Source organism: Protopterus annectens, chromosome 3.part1 (assembly GCF_019279795.1).
Source record: "Protopterus annectens isolate FY-2018-M chromosome 3.part1, PAN1.0, whole genome shotgun sequence".
NCBI classification, from domain to species: domain Eukaryota; kingdom Metazoa; phylum Chordata; order Ceratodontiformes; family Protopteridae; genus Protopterus; species Protopterus annectens.
Window position 1 is genome coordinate 281,209,513 of NC_056732.1, and position 19,671 is coordinate 281,229,183.

A 19,671-nucleotide genomic window follows, 5' to 3' on the forward strand; every position below is an offset into this window, starting at 1 on the left:
CTCAGCTGGCCAAATACTGTACTCCTATGCTGTTGCTAAATTATGGAATAATCTTCCCCCTTCTCTCAGATCAACTCACAAGTCTGCATCTTTTAAAAAAAACTCTAAAATTACATCTAGTCTCTAACTGGCTATGTACCTGTACCCCACAAGATAATCTTAACACATAAGGTCCTCTATTTAACCTCTCTCAGCTTCTTACTCTATATTCCTTCCTACTCTTTTTACTACAGTTCTCACCCCTCTCCTAACCCGGTTCACCTGCATTTTCTCCCAGTACTCTCTAACCCTCCACGTTTGCATATTTTCTTATATATATATATATATATATATATATATATATATATATATATATATATATATATATGTATATATATATACCATCTTGTCCTTTCTACTCCCATACTTCTATCTTACTCCAACCGTCATACTCCTGACTCCTGCCTTCTTTTCCTCCCACTTAATAGTCCTTGTTACTGTCTGCTTATCTATGCATCAATAACTGCTTTAACCTATTATCAGCTCTAGGCTTACTTGTATGTAAAAATCTATAATTTATCCATGTATCTACAACATATGACTAGTTTTAATTTTAAATGAATGTAATACTTTGGAGCTGTGTGATTTAATTTTAAATATATGTAATACTGTGGAGCTTTTCTCCTCGTGCCTCCACTGAAAACGGGCTCCCCTAGGCCCAGTGGACTTTCTCGGTCAACAAATGCAATAAATAAATAAATGATGATATATAAATGCTTATCATTAAATACTAATGGCTTAAATAATGTCAAAAGAGCTGGTTTAATTAAATTCATTAAAATGCATAGAGCTCAGATAATCTACTTGCAGGAAATCCACTTGCTGGAGAAAGATTTGCAAAAATTATCATTTAATGGTTTTACAGCTCTCAGGGATTCCTGCTTTAGAGCCAAAAGGAGAGGTATTCTTATACTATGGAATAATACTTATACACTACCTAAAATTTTAAACAACTTTTCAGATAAAGATGGAGTGTTAAGCTTAGTAATACTAGAAGTTAATAATAAGAAATGCTTCACACTGGTACACTCATGTTGGATTCCTGGTCTAGGAACTAAATATGTGAAGAAATACTTTTACTTTACATGCAAAGGGAGAAATTATTCTGGCGGGAGATTTCAATTGCTTGTTATCAGATGAAGATACCTCTAAAAATAGTAAGGTTAAACTAACTACACATGCAAAAAAGGTAAACAGTTTTATAACCTCAATGAATTTTAGAGACATACATAATTTAAGAGTTCAAAATTCACTTCAATACACTCATTATTCTTTTCGATTTGGCACACAAACTATTGATAAGATTTTTGTGTCTAAAACTCTTTACTATAAAATAAGTGATGTTGCAATACAGTCATGTCCACTCTCTGACCACAATGCCTTTTTGTTCAGCTTGACTGTGATAAAAGATGATATGATAATTTTTCAAAGAATCCCAACTTATGTTACTAAGTTAAAAGGTTTTAAAGAGCGGTTATTAAAAGAAATGAATGCATTTATGGAAAACAACAATAATTGTGAAGTAACAGATATACTCTGGGATGCACTAAAAGTTCACATATTTAGTGGAGTTAAAGCTTGGTATAAAGAGAAAGGAATGGGACAAGGAACTTTCTGATTTACAAGCCAAAATAGATAAGTTGAAACTAAATTTGAAATCAAACGATAAAGCAGTACTTAGTGAAATTTCTAAGCGAAACCACAAAATTTAGAAATATTGAATCATAAGGTTGCTATAGGCTTAGAAAAGATTAAACTACAGTTCTATTCAGTAAACCCTAGACATTTACATAAACTAGCTATCAGATCCAAACAAATTAATAAACAAAATCACATTAATGAAATTAAATATAAGAATAATACAGTAAAAAGAACAACTGATTTAGGAGGTATATTAGAAGCCTTTGTGGTGCTGCGGTAGTGTTGTCGCCTCACAGTAAGACATTGTCCTGTTCAATTCTCAGCTAGAGCGTCTTCTGTGTGGAGACATGCGAGAGTAGGCGTACCTTCGTTGAAGGTTGTGCATCAGGGCCGGCAACTCGGCACGTAAAAATCTACTGCCAATCATTAGCGGACCGGAGTTCTGCTGTGGTGACCCCTAACCGGGAAAAGCTGAAAGACAACAACATTAAAAGCCTTTAGAAATCATTATCGGTCAATCAATGACATGCAATCACCACTAGATTCAGACAATGTAATAGATACATTTCTACAAGAAAATATCAAGACTAAACTATCAAAACAACAAAATAGTACCCTAAATAGCAGAAGTGAAAGAACAATTTAAAAATCTGAAGGATAATAAAGCCCCAGGGTTAGATGGGATAATCCCAGACATATATAAAATTCTTCCAGAGCACACAATAAAGTTATTATTAAACACATTCTCCATGGTTAAACAAGACTTAATTTTCCCTCCCTTGTGGAAGTACTCAATAATTTCCCCCCATTCTGAAACAAGTTATGGACACCCAACTATGTGCATCCTACAAACCCATATCATTATTAAATATTGATTATAAAATTTTCATGTCTATCCTGGCCAAAAGACTAAAGAATATATTTCCCAATCTAATACACTTTGATCAAACTGGCTTTATCTTACTTAGAAAAGTACACAACAATATTATTAAGCTGCTATCTCTAATAGACACTGCAAACAAAACCAAGAAACAATTAAACATTATTAGTCTGGATATTGATAAGGCGTTCGATTCCCTTAATTGGTCATACTTACAAAAAATCTTTAAAGAATTTAACTTTACTTCAGATTTCACTAAACTGATATTAAATATTTATAGTAATTCTAAAGCACTTGTTAAGATTGGTTCAAGTCTATCATCCCCAGTAAAAATTCATAAGGGAACTAGACAAGGTTTCCCTCTATTCCCATTATTTTTCGCTTTATCAGTGGAACCTTTTGCTTCATTTATTAGAAATAACCCAAATATCCAAGGATTTCAAGTTAATAAGGGATACTGTCCCAAAGTTCAGCTTTTTGCTGACAATATTCTACTAACATCCAGTGACATAGAAGGCTCTTTACAACATATCATGAATGCCATAACTCTATTTGGAAAAATCTCAGGGCTCAATTTTAATCAAAATAAAAACAAAACACTTTTAATCAATAAGAAAATAAAATAGCAAATTTCAAAAATACAATACATTCAACTGGGAAAATGATAAGATAGATTATCTAGGAATAAGTATTAAGAATAAATGGAATGAGACTATTAAATTTAACTTCACTAAACTGGTAGCTATAATCAGTGACTTAACTAAAAAGTGGAACAAAATGTTTCTCACCATGGAAGACAGACTTACATTAATAAAAATTATTATTTTGCCCAATATTTTATTTTACATACAATCATTGATTTTACCTCCTGCTAAGAAATGCTTTAAACAAATACATTCCCTATTACTAACTTTTCTATGGTTCCCAAAGAAACCAATAGCCTATAGATGGCATGTTAGAGCCTGGGACATTAATGGGATTGGCTTTCCCAACATAGAATTATATTCCAAATCTGTTATTATTAACATAATACTACACTGGATTTTATCCATATACACTCCAGTTGAAAACAACTACATGAAATACATGTAACGTCCTCTGAGAACTCAGAAACCCAGTTTAAGGAAACCTTTGGAATTAACAAAATATTTTGGATACTTTGTGAATATTGCTTATATAATAAGAAATTTAGTCACTTCTCACATGGTACAAACCAAATATTTTATATTTTCAAAAATATAATGGACAACAATTATAGTCTAAAGAACACCTTTTTCATTACATTTCACATAGCATATACACGAGATTGCCTAGATACCTTCAATATCAATAAGATGAGGAATCTTAAAGAGAATAATCTAAAGTTTTGGCACCAGTTTATAGACAACAAGAACATCCAACCAAATGAACTTTCTCTTAGCCAGATATAATGTATGTCAAGATAATTGGCTCTGTATTCCATCTTTTAAGACAGTTTGTTGAAAATAAAGTGAGAGTGTCAATAAATCTGGAAACTGATATTATACCAAGATTGATACAACTATTCATATGGTGTAGTTCGATGAACACTGAACATAAATTAAGCATATCACCTGTATATAAAATCATACGAGAAGACTTGATTACTTTTGACCAAGCGTTTTGGAATTACTCCATAAAGATTAATGGTGAACCTTATCTAACGATAATAAGAAACAGTTATTAAATTCAATAAAAAACACGTCATCATCTTTATATTGGAGACTATATACCTGGAGATTTATTCATAGAAGCTTTTACACTCCACACTGAATTGACCTTATAACCAAGAGTAATGAAAGCAAATGCTGGAGGTGTGGTGATATTCTTGAAGCCAACTGGGTTCATATGTTCATCAAATGAAGAACTCTCACACAATACTGGAGTGATTCTAGACATTTCACAAAAGCTCTGTGGTCTGATAACTGTCAAATTACTAGCTCTTTGATATTATTCAATGTCCCTACCCCAAGTGTAATTCCTAGACATCAGTTACCTGTTCTTTGGTTAATTCTAGCTATTGCTTGGAAAATAATTACATTGAACTGGAAAAATAAGCAAGATTTTATGTTTACTGAGTTTATTTCAATATCAAAATCCGTATGTAAAATGAAATGCAAACTATTTATCAGAGATCATCATATGTAACACACAAAAGACTAGCTTGCCAAAAATTGGAGAGATTGTTAGATAAATATTGATTACCTTTCTTGGATAAAACAAATGTTTATCATGGATGTTTGTATATAATGTAAATAGTTATTATGTTTTATATTGTTTATTTTTAATACTTTATGTCCATGTTTATTAACAAAATTTAATAAAAATGTTTTTGGGAAAAAAATGCACTTGATGCAGAGAACTGCATCTGGAAATACTGTGTGTATACCTGTCATCCTCCCAGTGTTGCCAGTGGTGAAGATTGAGGCTCCTTGATTGCTGGGCCAGTGGTGGATGTTTATGGACATCAGTTTTTACGGATACTAGCATATAATGTATGTGTTAGTTTTTACAGATACTAGCATGCAATGTACATGTCAGTTTTTATGGATATTTGCATATAATATATGTCAGTTTTTAGGGATACTAGCATGTAACAGTTACTTTTGTTTTTTTAGCATGTAATATATATGTCAGCTTTTACAGACACTAGCATTTATTTTTTCTATTAAGTTGCCCGATCTGGTGCTAGATACCTCAACAGTGGGTTTCAGGATTAGACTTTCCATGGATGTGGATCAGACATGGCTCTGCATATCAGTTCCTGAAGCCTTCTCAGTTAATTCATGTTTATCATTTTTCCTACCTGCAATAAGTGAATTAACAAAAAGCAATTGCATCTAATGATACACTTCACTTTATCTCACTGATATACCACTGAATTTTTTTTAGCACAGATTCTTATGAATTCAGTACTTTAAAAAGTTTGCATGTTCAGCACCTTATCTGTACATATAATAAAGTTATTTCAAGCTTTTTATTTCACTTGGCCTTTTCTACATCATACTCACAACTACTATATTTCCTCAGTTACATGGTGTGCAAAAAACAGATTAGTCAAGTTGTTGCCTCACTACTGCATTGCAAAAAGGGAAAAAGGACTTCAGGATCACTTGGATCCTTGGATCCATACCCTAAGTTAAATGTTTGAACATTCTGCTAACATTAAGAACTGTCTTGTCTTTCTAACGCATGCAGTTAGACATAGGTGTAATCATTGCCTTTTTATCATTATATTACTCCTAATAATGTGTATAGCAATTGCTGTCTGCACGCTAAAAGTGCATCAACATTTCTACCTATTTATTACGATTTGTCAGTTGCATCGCAGGCTAATCCCAATTAGAAATTTTGGAACACATCTTATGTTGTCTATGTAAAATATTAATTTTGTTAGCAACTCTCCAGCATGACTGATGTGTGTCTTTCGGCTTTTCCTGGTTAGGGGTCGCCACAGCGGAACTCCGGTCCGCTAATGATTGGCAGTTGATTTTTACGTGCTGAGTTTCCAGCCCTGATACACAACCTTCAATGAAGGTACGCCCATTCATGCATGTCACCATGCAGAAGACGCTCTAGCTGAGAATCGAACCGGACAGCGTCTTACTGTGAGGCGAGCAAACCTAAAATGAATACAATCAGTTTTGTCAACAAAACTAAAATAGTTGAAATGCATGTAATGGAAAATCCTTCCACAGAAAAAAAAAATACTCTTTGATCACACATTTATGTCCCACCACTTATTCCAATAATAATTTAGTGCATCACTTTTGATGTGAATCCCTCAAAAGCCATCTTATTCCTTAAGGAGATTGTAAATAATGACTTAATAAAATGTAAATGTATTGCATCTAGTGAGACACATTCATTTACCTTATTGACATCCCAGATTTCATTCTCAACCAGATTATTCTGCATTGATCTGTGCTGTGTGATATTGTGCTGATTCTCTGCTGAATTTGGAAAGTCCATTCAGAAAGTCACTAAAATAATTTCATTGCATTCACTAATTTAGAAATAAGACCAACTTGTACTTAATTTCACAGTGTATCTTTTTAGATCTGTTGATGCAATGAAGATATTAATACACTCCTCACTTCTAAAAGTCCACACAAGCCTCCAGAGAAAAAAATACTTCTTAGTCATGTTTATGGATAATCAGTTACCTAGTTTTCTACTCAAGAATTTAGCAGACTGACCTGTCCATACTGTGGGCATCATTATACAATTGTAAGGTCAGCTCTGTTTAATACATATTTCATGACTTTGTTTTCTTCATTTTATGTTTCATCTTCCCAGTGTACAATCTCATGCCTTGCAAGTAGTCTAAACTTTGGTCTTTTATGAATACACGTACATATTAATTGTTAAACAAATTAATGCCAACATTGTTCTCTTGTTATAGTACACACTGTATACTAGTATGACTCCACTGCTCTTTCACATGGCAAAATTCTTCCACAGGTAAATGTTACAAACTAAACTTAAACCTAGACACAGGAAATGATTTTGTAAGGTCATGCACCAAGCAATTGGCTTTAATAGTTGTCCTCTAACCCCCCAAGTTCAATGAATCATAGTGGCACACGATCACTTCATCTACAACCTCAATTAAATCACCATTTCACACTATCCCTCGTTAATGAAGCACAACAGATGTTAAGTTTTCTTTGTGTGAGTCCTCATTTTCCTGAAATTTTTCAGCCAAAGTATACTTACTGTTTGCCTTCTCTTTTATAGCCACAGATTTGGGTACTTAAATTTGAAACTATCCACTAGGAATCCTTTCTTTAACCCACTATAACAATTTGGTTAAAAAACGTGCTCTGAGTCACACATTATGCAAAGTATCTAGAGGAAATGAAACTCAGTAGTACTGGATGAAGCTCATTTTGTTGTATCAAGTGCAGTTTTTGCTTTACAGGTACATAATTCTTGACATAATTCTACATAATTCTACCCTGACATTTTTCTTTTTCCCATACTTTCATACAGCTGGAGACTCAAATGTTAATCAGACATGCTGTACCAAGCAGACACATATTAACTGTGTTAACCTCCTTTTTTTTCCTCTGCATGCATTGTTTTTATATTATCAATTGATGTTGATATTGAAAGTATATAATGGCCTACTATAGCCATCAACTTCATGTGTTGCAGGTTCAGACAGTATTAAGGAATACAGTTCTGAAGAAATTTACAGCTCTTGAAAATAGTTTACTTAGTTTACAAGATGATAGCACTTATCTTTCACTTTCATTCTGCAACAATATTTTTTTTCAGTTCATGTGCGCTGTGTTTTTAATTAATTTTATTCATTTGGTGATACAGTCATGTGTGGCTTACTACACAGAGAAAGGGACTAAACTGCCATTATATATATATATATATATATATATATATATATATATATATATATATATATATATACATATATATATATTTTTTAATTTAAGGTGAGGAAACAGGAATGACTATGCCATAATCACATTATCATTGATAAGAACTTACAAAGTGCGAAGAGTTTTTTTCAGTACACCTGATGGAGATGCTAAGGTAACAATAGGAGTCATACTCATTTTCAAAGGTTCATGCCACACTGTGTGTTAAAATACTAAGGGAATATGACAACAGGCTTTAAATGGAATCATTATTTATAAACATTTCACATCAACAACTGAATGATAGGTTAGGATCTTGATAACCAACTGCAGTATTCAGCAACATAATAAGATGTCAGCAAAGTGTATCTTATAAAATGGCATCAATTACTAAAATTTCTAATTTTCTAATATATGAGACCTAATTGGGTAAATAAGAATAACAAAACTTGAGTTATTTCTGAAAACAAAAGCTGCGCCTTGTCCTTAATTATTAACAAAGATTGCAAAAATAAATGTGTACATATTAATATTCAATGATTGTTTGTAATGGAATTGCACTGAAGAATAACTGGTTAATGGTGGCAATGGCAATGTGTTAAAAAAATACCAGTTAAATATATGTGGTCATAAATTAATAAATTAATAAGATAACTGAGGAACAACATTCATCATTTTGCTCTTGATAAAAATCAACTACATTGTTTCACAAATGCTATCAGGAACAAGTAAAACTGATTTTACCCAAGCTGAGATGAAGCTTTCTTGTTTTGCAGATTATTTTCATGCTAAAACTATTTATTGCATGTAAGATGCTCATGGGGAAATAACATGCAGCATTTTGTTTATAATAAAAACTTAATTGCTCGAAAAGATGTACCAGGAATGCTAGTAAATATTGAAACTGACTTTATCACAGCTTATTCCAGTTTATGACCACAGAAAGATAATGTGCAAAATTTTAAAATGATTGCAGGAAATGTATCATACAGCATTTGCTCTTGATTAGGAGAGAAACTATAGTTTTTACATGTTGCGGTCAGAACCAATGACGAGCAAATGAAATTAATTTTACTAGGATTCCAAGAAGAAAAAGTTATAATAGGAACCAATGTACACAATTTTGTTCTTGATAAAATTATCAATTGTATTTCTTTGATTACTGTCAAACATTTAAATAAAACATTATTGCTGCAAAAACACATCGTTTTGCTTTAAAAATATGTCAGTTGCATTATTTCACAAGCTCTGCTAGAAGAGATAGCAAACAAATATCACTGATTTTCCCTATATGAGCTTGAGCATTCTAAATGTGCAGTTTATGAACCAACACAGAACATTTTATAATTTGTTACAGATTGACAGAGACACTACAACAAGCTATCACAATAGTGTACAGTTAAGAAATAATAATAATGGTAATATGAAATTAATTTTAACTTTGCAGAATATATACTTCCATTGTTGAAGATAATTGTCTTCTCAATCTTCTCCAGATCTATTTGTTTAACTATCTAGAGCTATCTATACATGCAGACCAGATGATAAAAAAAGTCACAAAGACAAGCTATTCAGTAAAGGACTGCAAGAAAGACCCAGCCAGGTTTGATTATTCACTGTGTAATACCTTAAACCTCCTATAGTGGAGGACCATGTATGCAAATGTCCTCTTTAGGACATATCAGCATTTCAGCTACAAGACTTCTGACTGCCCATGATTCTTTACCTTATACTTTTTAAGTCTTTATGGGTACATTCAGGCCAATAAAGCCAAACCTCACTACCTGCAGACATGCATGTTTCATACTTTTTTAACCTTGTCATTCACTTATGAACCATATACTGTAAGCCATAAAGTAAAAAGGGATCATTTCAGTATGTTCATATCTATTTGATCAAAAACACACTAGTGTGGACTAGGGCATCATTTGCCAAGTTCATTGCAACCTGGCAAGTTACACCATGTCCAAAAGTAAACATTTCTAAATAGCACCAAGATTCACAATACCCTTTCCCTAGTGGCAATGGCAACCACAGAGGTAATTATATAAGTAAGGCGTGGGAGGTACAGTCTCCAAAGGAAATAGTGATGTTGCAGTTTTTTCCACCAAGGACATTACAGCTAAGTAAGCTTGCATCTATTTCTGAGAGAGATAGAGAGAGAGAGAGAGAGAGAGAGAGTGTGTGTGTGTGTGTGTGTGTGTGTGTGTGTGTGTGTGTGTGTGTGTGTGTGTGTGTGTGTGTGTGTGTGTGTGTGTGTGTGTGTGTGTATGTATGTGTGTGTCTGCGCATGTTTGTATATGTAGAGGTAGAGGTGTGTGTGTGTGTGTGTGTGTGTGTGTGTGTGTGTGTGTGTGTGTGTGTGTGTGTGTGTGTGTGTGTGGTATATATGTGTGTGAATATGTGTGTGATTGTTTTTTATTGGTGTTTTTTACTGAGTATTACTATTGTTAATCAATATTACTGCGTGTCTGTTCCTGTGTATGTTTATACATACTGGGTGCCTTTCCACAGTTTTATTGATGTGTTTTCTCAATGCAGTTATATTTTTTTAAATCATGTGACATCACCAATAGTTGATTCATTTAAGTATTTTTCATTGCTCCATATTAAAAAGCAGAGATAAGTTTCAAAATAGCATCCGTTTGCTAATGAAATAATATAAATGTTTACTATTTTGAGAAATGTGTAATTCTAATAAAAGTAAATACCATTATCACTTTGAAGTATGTAAGTATGTAATAAAAGAAGATACCATTATCACTTACAACTATTTTAGATTTTCAAGTTAATGTTAATATTCATAAATATATTCTGAATATATTGAGAAAGTATCATAAGGTGAGGGTTTGTCCATGAATGAATAATGTGCACTAGAGATCTACAACTTTACATCTGTATCTAGAAACATATCTAGTAATGTGTTTCCTATTGTATATTGTGTAGTCAAGTATCATCTGCTTGTACCACTAAACGTGCACAGCTTTAAATGGGCACTGAAATGAAGAAACAGCAACTCATGACTGGATAATTGAACTGCCCTGGGCACATTTCAGACATTGTGTAGGCCAACACAGACAAGGGTAATGAAATCTGTATGGGCAGTTTAGTATAACCAATCATGCAGTATTTTGGAGGATTTTAGAGGAAACTGGACTACCTGGAGAAAACCGAGAATAACATGGAAAGAACATTAACGCTACACACAACCAGTGGTATGGGAATATAGGACTGATTTGAAGACCCCAGAGCTATTAGGCAGAGGTCTTACCAATGCATCACTATGCGGGGTTTTAGAGTAGTCTTAAGCATCCATTACTGGAATTATGTGCCAGTAGCAAAATGGTTGTCCATGCCCTTTATGTCATTTCAAAGGAATAGGCCCATATGGCTCAACACTGCACTCCTACTAGAGCAAACAGATGTAAATGGAAGTTGATCCTACAAGATACATGAAATGAACAATGTTATCTTTGAAACTCCCACTTACCTGGTTGTCTTTTTCTGTATGTATTGTTTAGATATCTGAGTGCATACTGTCATATGCGTATACATCAGGGCAGACCTGCAGGTAACTACAGGCCTATCAAGAAGAGCCTGAACCCATACAAAGCACACTACTTAGATAAAGGTATGCAAAGTAATGTAACATTTGCAAAGTATATCACACAAGAGTTAATGGCAGATGCAATAGCCAGATATTTTCTTTTAATTTCTTTCTTTTTCATTACTCCTTCCCTTTAGAAAAGAATGCAGAGGCTGTCATTCAAATCTCACAGTGATTCTGTCATTTAATTTTTACCAAATGGTCAGCTTAACTGATTTGTAGGCTTTGTGTGGGATGCTACTGAATGCAAATTGTATACATTTTGATTTTGTAATGAGTTATTTTCCAGTTTGGAGTATAACTACACTAAATTCCTGAAATATAGTAAGGGAACATTTAAAAATGAATGGCAAGCCCTACTGACAAAAGGTTTTACTTAGAATTTCAAATAATATTTTGCCACAAGGTCAAGGGAGATAGTCAGAAAAGGCAATTAATTTCTTGTTATAAAATAAGTTACAACTTTCAGATGCTCTTAAATAGGCTTGTCCACAAATATATAAGCTAGTCAACAAATTTTGCAACATTATGCTCACAAACTCATGAGTATGTCTTATCTCTGTATTTGTCTTACAACTGATCTAAGCAATTTTACCATTGCAGAAGTAACCTGACAATGCGGAAAGTAGCATGGTGTCAGCTGATAAATGTTTTTCTCCATGATTGATTGGTAGACACAGTGAAAGTACAGGTGGGCCCATGAACATCACTCTTCCACAAGGTAATCAGGCTGTATTTTTAATTAGCTCTAATGATCAACCTTTACCTGTTAGTTGTTCATACATTTCTATGACACTAGAACAATAAATCAGCAGCCACCTATTGGTTTAGAGGTATATGATATCACAGAAAATGTCTACACTGCAACACAGCTAACTGCATAAATAATTCACACAAATCTCTTAAGTGGCCATTTTTAACATTAATACATAAGTGCATGTCTGTAGACCCATAAAAGACAATGCATACCCCACCATAATATGAATTTAATTTACTCATGAAGAAATTACAGTTTAATTTAGCACATGTCAATGATTATTGACTGAACATGCCCTTGGGAAGGAGAAGAGCTTAAAGCTTATAAGGTATAAGCATGACTGCATAACATAGTGAGTAAAGCATTCTCCCTTTGTACCCCCACATCCAAAATTTCCATACAGAAACTCTGTCAGTTTCAGGAGGCTCAGTAGTGCATCAAGCTGTCAGCAGCAGTTTTTTACTGTATAACTGAACACTGCTTATCACCCCCCCAACTCCCTGGACACCACCCCACTCGTTCAGTGTTTGTACATGTCTTGCAAACAGGCAGCTACGCTGCTATTGGCTGGGTCAGCATGGTCTGCAGTGTCAGTGCTGTAACTACACATAATGAAGCACAAGGGAGGAAGTAGTGAATCAAAACCTTGATGCCAACAGGAAATGCCAGTACAGGGTCACTTTTACTTAAGCCTTACGTGTAGCACAGCATACTAACAGAGTTAGGGTAATGGTGTTACTGCACAGGTAAATAGACAATGCTTATAACACAGAAAAAAAGAAGGTTTCTCTTGCAGACTACGTTTATTTGTAATACTCCCTTTAGTTAACTACATCATTCAACCAGTGTGTTTTTAACCCATGGTTCTATATACTAACAGAGTCAGGTTGATGAAAGAGTTACTACAGACGAAAAAAACAGGTAACAGTGCTAACACAACAAAAAAACAGAGGAAAGGCTTCATTTCTAGACTACCTTCAGTTTTAATAGGCTCTCTGATTAACAACATCATTCAGTTAGTGCATTTCTATCCCGTGGTCCTAAAGTCCACTAGACTTGAGATTAATGCTTTATTATAAACTGTAATTTAATGAAACAAATATTAGTTGCTTTTGGTTTATGTAAATTCATTTGTATAACTGACCTGACAGTTTGCCCACTTAACTGAAATTAATAATTTGCTATTTCATAATCTTTAGCTTGCATGACATTTCATTGTCCTGCACTTATCTGTATAATGTTTGCAGTTGCCTCCCATACCTACACCTATCATATACCTAGTTCACTCTTCTGGCCTACATGTAACCTTCAGCAATCTATAGTTTTGGCAACAAGTTTACCATTTTTAGCACTCTGTCTCCACCCATTTCCTGTGTGTATAGTTAAAAAAACACATCTCTTTGTATCAAGTAACATAACACAAATCTACCCAAGCAGAGAGATCTTGTGAGACCACAGACAAAATTTGATAAGGGGATGATACCAGTTTATTTCACAAATATCATCCACCTGAAGTTGAGCTCATTTTCCATCAATTGAACCTATGCTTACTCTTTGATGCATGAGGACACACCAAACACAGGTAGCCTGTGTGGTGGGACTCTTACTTAACTGAATCATGGCTCTTAACCTCCTCCATTCAGCAATGTTGACTTTCGTTGCACATCAAAATTTCAAGCTTCTAGTTTAATCTTTGTATTTACCAAGCAGAGAATGACAAGTGAGAATGAAAACTAAAATACAAAACACACACACACACACACACACGCACACGCACACGCACACACACACACACACACACACACACACACACACACACACACACACACACTACACACATTCCGTATTTCTTAGTCAGGATTGTTTTAGACTCAAAAATATCTACTGTCCAGATAAAATGTAAGCATTTGCTATAGCCTGATATGAATATAATGCCCCAAATTACATCAAATATAAGAATGATATAACACCTGCAGAGTATATACCCAACTATAAAGTATGCTACTAAGTCAGGTTACTTAGATACTTAGTAAGACTTTTCACTTAGACTGATCAGGGGTATACATTGCCAGTTTCCTTCAAGTTCACTGTTCTGCACAAACAACATGGTAAGAAATGTGACATTGTCATGTTGTTTTAGTTTTGACATTGGTAGGCATCAGGACCATCTAACCCCATGTTGTACATTTTATCATTTGCTGCTGCAAAGCCTGCTGATTTTATTACAATGATTTTCTGTTCCTTTAACATAAAAATAAGAGATATTTTTTTCATTTAAATGCATTTCTCTTTAATCTCCTTAGTCAGCTGCTGGGTAGTTGCAACCTCTTAAAAAATCAGGATATCAGTGTAATTGTAAATTGATCTGCGTCTGTGGCAAGAAGCCAGAGGCACTCTGTGCTGGATGAGATCTGGTCCTTTCTGGCCTTTGTTTTTGCCCAAATGATTAATATTCAAACAATCCTTCTACTGTTTTATTATCAACATTAATGAGGAGATATAAGCACCAAAGGGGCAACAGTCAATTGAAAAATGTAATCATGAACATAATAAAATAAATATAGATACATTATGAAGTGCACACAATGTCTTTTTTATTCTAAGTGATCTAAGAGATTTTTTCTTCTTAGTTGCATAAGTTCAATTCCCTTTCCCCGACACAGAACTCTGGATCAATGAGAGAAAATACAGAGCCACAGAACTGATATCAAACTATACATTTTCAGTCATGACATAAATAGTATAATAAAATTCATCAGGATATTCTGAATTATTTTGCCATGTATTCAAATGTAAAGTTCTTTTTTGGTTTTCCCATTCTGAATGATGTGACAAAATCACTTAATACTAACATCCACCCATTATCATCTGCTGTTTTTCTCATCAGTTGATTTGTTACATTCTGTTATGTTTATTTTACTAATAGTAAGCTAACTTTGTTTCTGTTTAAACTGTTAATTATATAACTTCAGCATTGCTTTCCTTCCTGCACAAATCAGCACATTCAAAATGAAAACAATCGTTTTTTTTCTATATTTACATCACTCATTGCTTTATTTATGTGCAAAGAATGTGCTAGTATTCTTATACTGCATTTCAGTAACAAAAAACATTAATTACTTTTCAGAGAGTAGACTATTTCCTTTATTTCTTAGTATCATACATTTAAAAGATTTTTAAAATATGTCTGATATACGGCCATGTGGTCATACAACTGGACTGGACCTCTAATTCATAAAACATAGTCTGTTACTGTATATGCCACGACACATTCCTGTAATATCCACTGTGACATCTATATCTTTGGTGCATGTATCAGATACATAAGGTTCTGTCCAGCTGACTGCACAAAACAATTTTTTATAGTATTAATTTATGATGTATTTATAGTTAATTCATGAATGCATTTTTCAATACATTGATACTTTCAGTCTGAACTTTATAGTAGATAGAGTTTTGTGAAAAGATCAGATGACTTCTCTTACCCGTCTTCCATATGTACGTAGATTTAATTTCTCCTTCACTCTGTGCCGCAGTATCCCAGATTGCAAACAGAAGCATTATCAGTGCTCTAAGGCAAGGGACAGAAACCTTGGCAGACCCTCCATGAGTAATGAATACATTTCTTCTTTTCCTTGTCAGCCCCATTCCGTCAGCAGTTTGACCTCAAAACACAATCCACCAAACAAAAGAGAAAAAATGCTGGTGCAGAACAGGAGGCACACTTCTTTGCCCCTCTCTCATTCAATGTTTCTTCATTAAGAACACAAAGTACAAGCTGCTTCCCATCGATTGTGCATGTTAGGTAAAAGACTGGCTTCTGCGAGGGAACAATAGACTGCTTAGCTGCTTCTTGAGACTGCTTCTGCAGTTACTGTTGCCACAGCTCTAGTCTCTTCCATTCACAGGGTACTGGCAGTTTTCCATCAGCTGAGGGAGAGAGAGAGAGAGAGAGAGAGAGAGACAGATGTCCGTAGGGGGCTCCAGCTGACTGAGCAGGTTATCTTGGCTCGATATGCAGCAGCAGTCATTTACACCAGCTGGGGAGGAAAACAAAAAAAAAAAAAAGGCGAATCATGAGGATGTGATCCAACTGCATAGAGTACTGTGCTGCAGTCCTTCCCACTCGTATCTATTTAAAATATTAGCTGAGGTCATTTAGTGATTTTCATTTAAATCAGACAGCACAGCTTCCTCACCCTGGTTTTCTATCTGCAGACAGAAATGTAGCTTTCATTTTTAATTGTTTGTACTGCTTGGTATCTGCCGAAAGATGTGTGGTCAGTTATCACTCCCATCTACTTGTAAGGAACATAGGCTTACCTAATGCATTTGAAAGCATCCCAAGACATTATCTGTAAGCTGTCTATATTTGCAGTAGATTTGATATTTTTATTTCCTGTTTTCTTAAAGTCGGAAGTGCAACAATAAGTTTGTATTTTCAGTTTCCTGGAATAAAAGGATAATTTCTCTGTTTTAGTGTATCCATAGACTAGCTATTCACAACTTTGTACATACACAAACACACATATACATATTTAGACACACACACACACTTCTAAGGGCTAAAACGAAATACATCTCCTTGACTACTTTCTTTCCTGCATCAGCATCATCTCTCAGCCAACTTCTCATTCCATGTACACTGAAACAGTAAAACATTTGTGAGATTAAAACTTTACACACTGCTGCTTCTGTTTGCAAATGATGCTGTTTTAAGACTATAATTTCTACATAAATGTGGTATTTCCTACATGCATGTTTTACTACAAAATTTGTAAATAATGGCTGACTTAAAGAACATATGCTTTGGTCATAGCATCCCTAGCTCTTCGGTTAGATTCTGTGAAACAAATCCTTTAGATAATTTTCATTTCTGTTCACATAACTGTATTTTCTCATCTACTACATTTGTTAAATGCTTGCTTTGGCAGTACTTACACAAAAGGATTTACAAACAACAATCTGGAGGAAATCTTGGTCTATGCAGTATAAGTAGGAACCCCCTTCAAAACATTTAAAGTTCATAACATCGTAGTTCAAAACACTGAGACCAAAACATCTAAAACCCATAACGTCTAAACCTTATAATATCGAATTTCATAACATTGAAACTTTGCCTCACAACTTCAAAACCTAAAAACCTACAAATCACATGTAAATAACATCCCCTCCACCTAATACAACACCAAAGTAGTAAACACAATTTGTACTACGTTTTTGCAGGGGGCAGGCCCCCTCCCCCCAGTAAATTAAATATACAAACTCCAAGAATGCACTACATTGGGGTTAGGAAATTAAGTTCTTCCCCACTATAGTGCAATCTTGGAGTTGGTATATTTAATTATGGGGGTTGCCCCCTTGCAGAAATGTAGTACAAAGTGTGCTTACTGCTTTGGTGTTGTTTTAGGTGGAGGGGATGTTATTTATTTGTTATTTGCAAAGTTTCAATGTTATGAAATTCAATGTTATGAGTTTTAGATGTTATGGGTTTTAGATGGTATGGTCTCAATGTTCTGAGCTTAGATTTTATGACCATTCAATGTTTTGAAGGGGATCCATGAGTAGACACCACAGATATTAACTGTGATGGTAAAAATCTTGTACCAAAGTGGTTTGCAGTGGTGGAGAGTGGTGTTTATTATAACTTAGTGAAGATGCACGTTTTAACTGTAAAAACATATTTCATACTAAATAAAAGTACGTATTATGCTACAATCCATTATATAGTTGTGATAGTAAATTATTGATACAGTCTGCTGGTATGTGTCGCTGCAATCTTTTATTTGCTCCTCTTTTATCTCTGTCCTTCTCTGTTCCTTAGTCCACCACCCATACAAGGTATTTCTGAGAGGTCTTTCTTTCCACTACTCACTAACATAAAATGTTGTTTTCATCCACTCCTTTCTATGAAAAAAATTATTTAATGCCTTATTTGAATGTTATGCCTTTAATCCAGAAGATAGCGCCCCTCCTCTATTATTTGCCTTTACCTTTGATTTATAAACTGTCACATTGCCTCTTAAGTGTCTTATGAACCCATATCATATTTCTGCATCCTCACCTATCTTAAAAGAATAAGTGATTGAATTCTTTATAATGTCTACTCATACTCATTGTCCCTTATTCTAGTTATTACTACTTTGTTGTAGCTTTTTGGCTAGCTTTATATCCTTATGTCTATATAGGCACAGGAAGAGTATTCAGTAATCTAAGTGGGGCCTGACAAGGGATTTATAGAGAAGTGGTATAGACTCTCTGCCCCTAACATGTATGTCCCTTGGGATACACAGCCCATCATCATATAATACAGTTATCTATAGCGTTCTCTTTTTGTACCTGATGCATGTTTCCATACTAGTAAACCAGAGTTGCTCATTTCAGTTGATATTCTACTATGGGTTATGAAAGTTCAGGAGTAGTACTTTATATTTCCTTAAAAAAATACTTTACACACCACTTCTCAGACTCATCTGACACTCTGCTTTGTTTGGCTTTCTCCCCCATTCTCCAGTGTAATGTCTTTTTTAATCTCCTTTTTATATATTTATTCACCAAGTAAAATGATTAAGAATGGAAAAAGAGGTGCTGAGGTGATTAATAATGTGATAAGAAGGATTACTTCCCTAGATGAGTCATAAGACAAAGGTACTGCAAAGTATAACATATATTAACAAATCCGAATGTCCACATAGCAGTCATATCCTTTGTTGTCTTAACTCTCAAAGATTATTCAACTCCACTGAGCATGGTACACCCAACTGCCATGGTGACTCATCATGTAATCTAGCTCTTCTACTGAGCAGGGTTCAGCCAGTTGTCATGATGATATAAATGTTTGCTTTATCTACAGCCCACAGACTGTTTAACATCTTAGTGTATCACATTCAAAGAGTACCCAAGAAAACCAAAGTATACTGTTCCTGCTTTACTTCTTCTGAAATCACCCTTTTATAAGTAAATTCATCTATGTATAGTAAATACAGGCAAAAGTGAGGAAAAATACATTAGGTCATACTTCAGTCCTTCTATTCCATATCTTCAGCAGTGAACTTCTCTTATAACATTACTTAAAGCTGTGGACCACACTCTTGTTTTCTGTCTATTCATTTCCCCAGACCTGTGAGTTATTGTTACTTGCAGGTTCATAGGGAAATATTAAGCTATTAGTCTACAGTCTATTAAAAGCATAGACCAGGGGTCAGAATCAAACTCTGTACATTGTATCTGTTAGGTAGCCATTATGCCAGCCATCTCAGTTCCCCATAGGTAACTACTAGGTTATCCGTCTGCAGACTATTACAAACCTAGCCAGTAACCAGAGGTCATCCTTTATTATTATCACATC

The 19,671-nt window shown here is 34.3% G+C and overlaps 1 protein-coding gene across 4 annotated transcripts in view; it reads right to left on the minus strand.

The window, feature by feature from the left end:
- THSD7A (thrombospondin type 1 domain containing 7A) overlaps positions 1-16,440 on the minus strand; it is a 2,877,792-nt gene extending 2,861,352 nt beyond the window's left edge. Inside the window, exon 1 of one of the 4 annotated variants that reach the window (XM_044066751.1) lies at positions 15,809-16,440. In XM_044066751.1, the coding sequence (XP_043922686.1) occupies positions 15,809-15,971 (163 nt within the window). In that variant the 5' untranslated portion in view covers positions 15,972-16,440. The remainder of the gene's footprint in view (positions 1-15,808) is intronic. The other 3 variants (XM_044066750.1, XM_044066748.1, XM_044066749.1) reach the window with 3 other exon arrangements.
- Between the last annotated feature and the right edge of the window lie 3,231 nt (positions 16,441-19,671).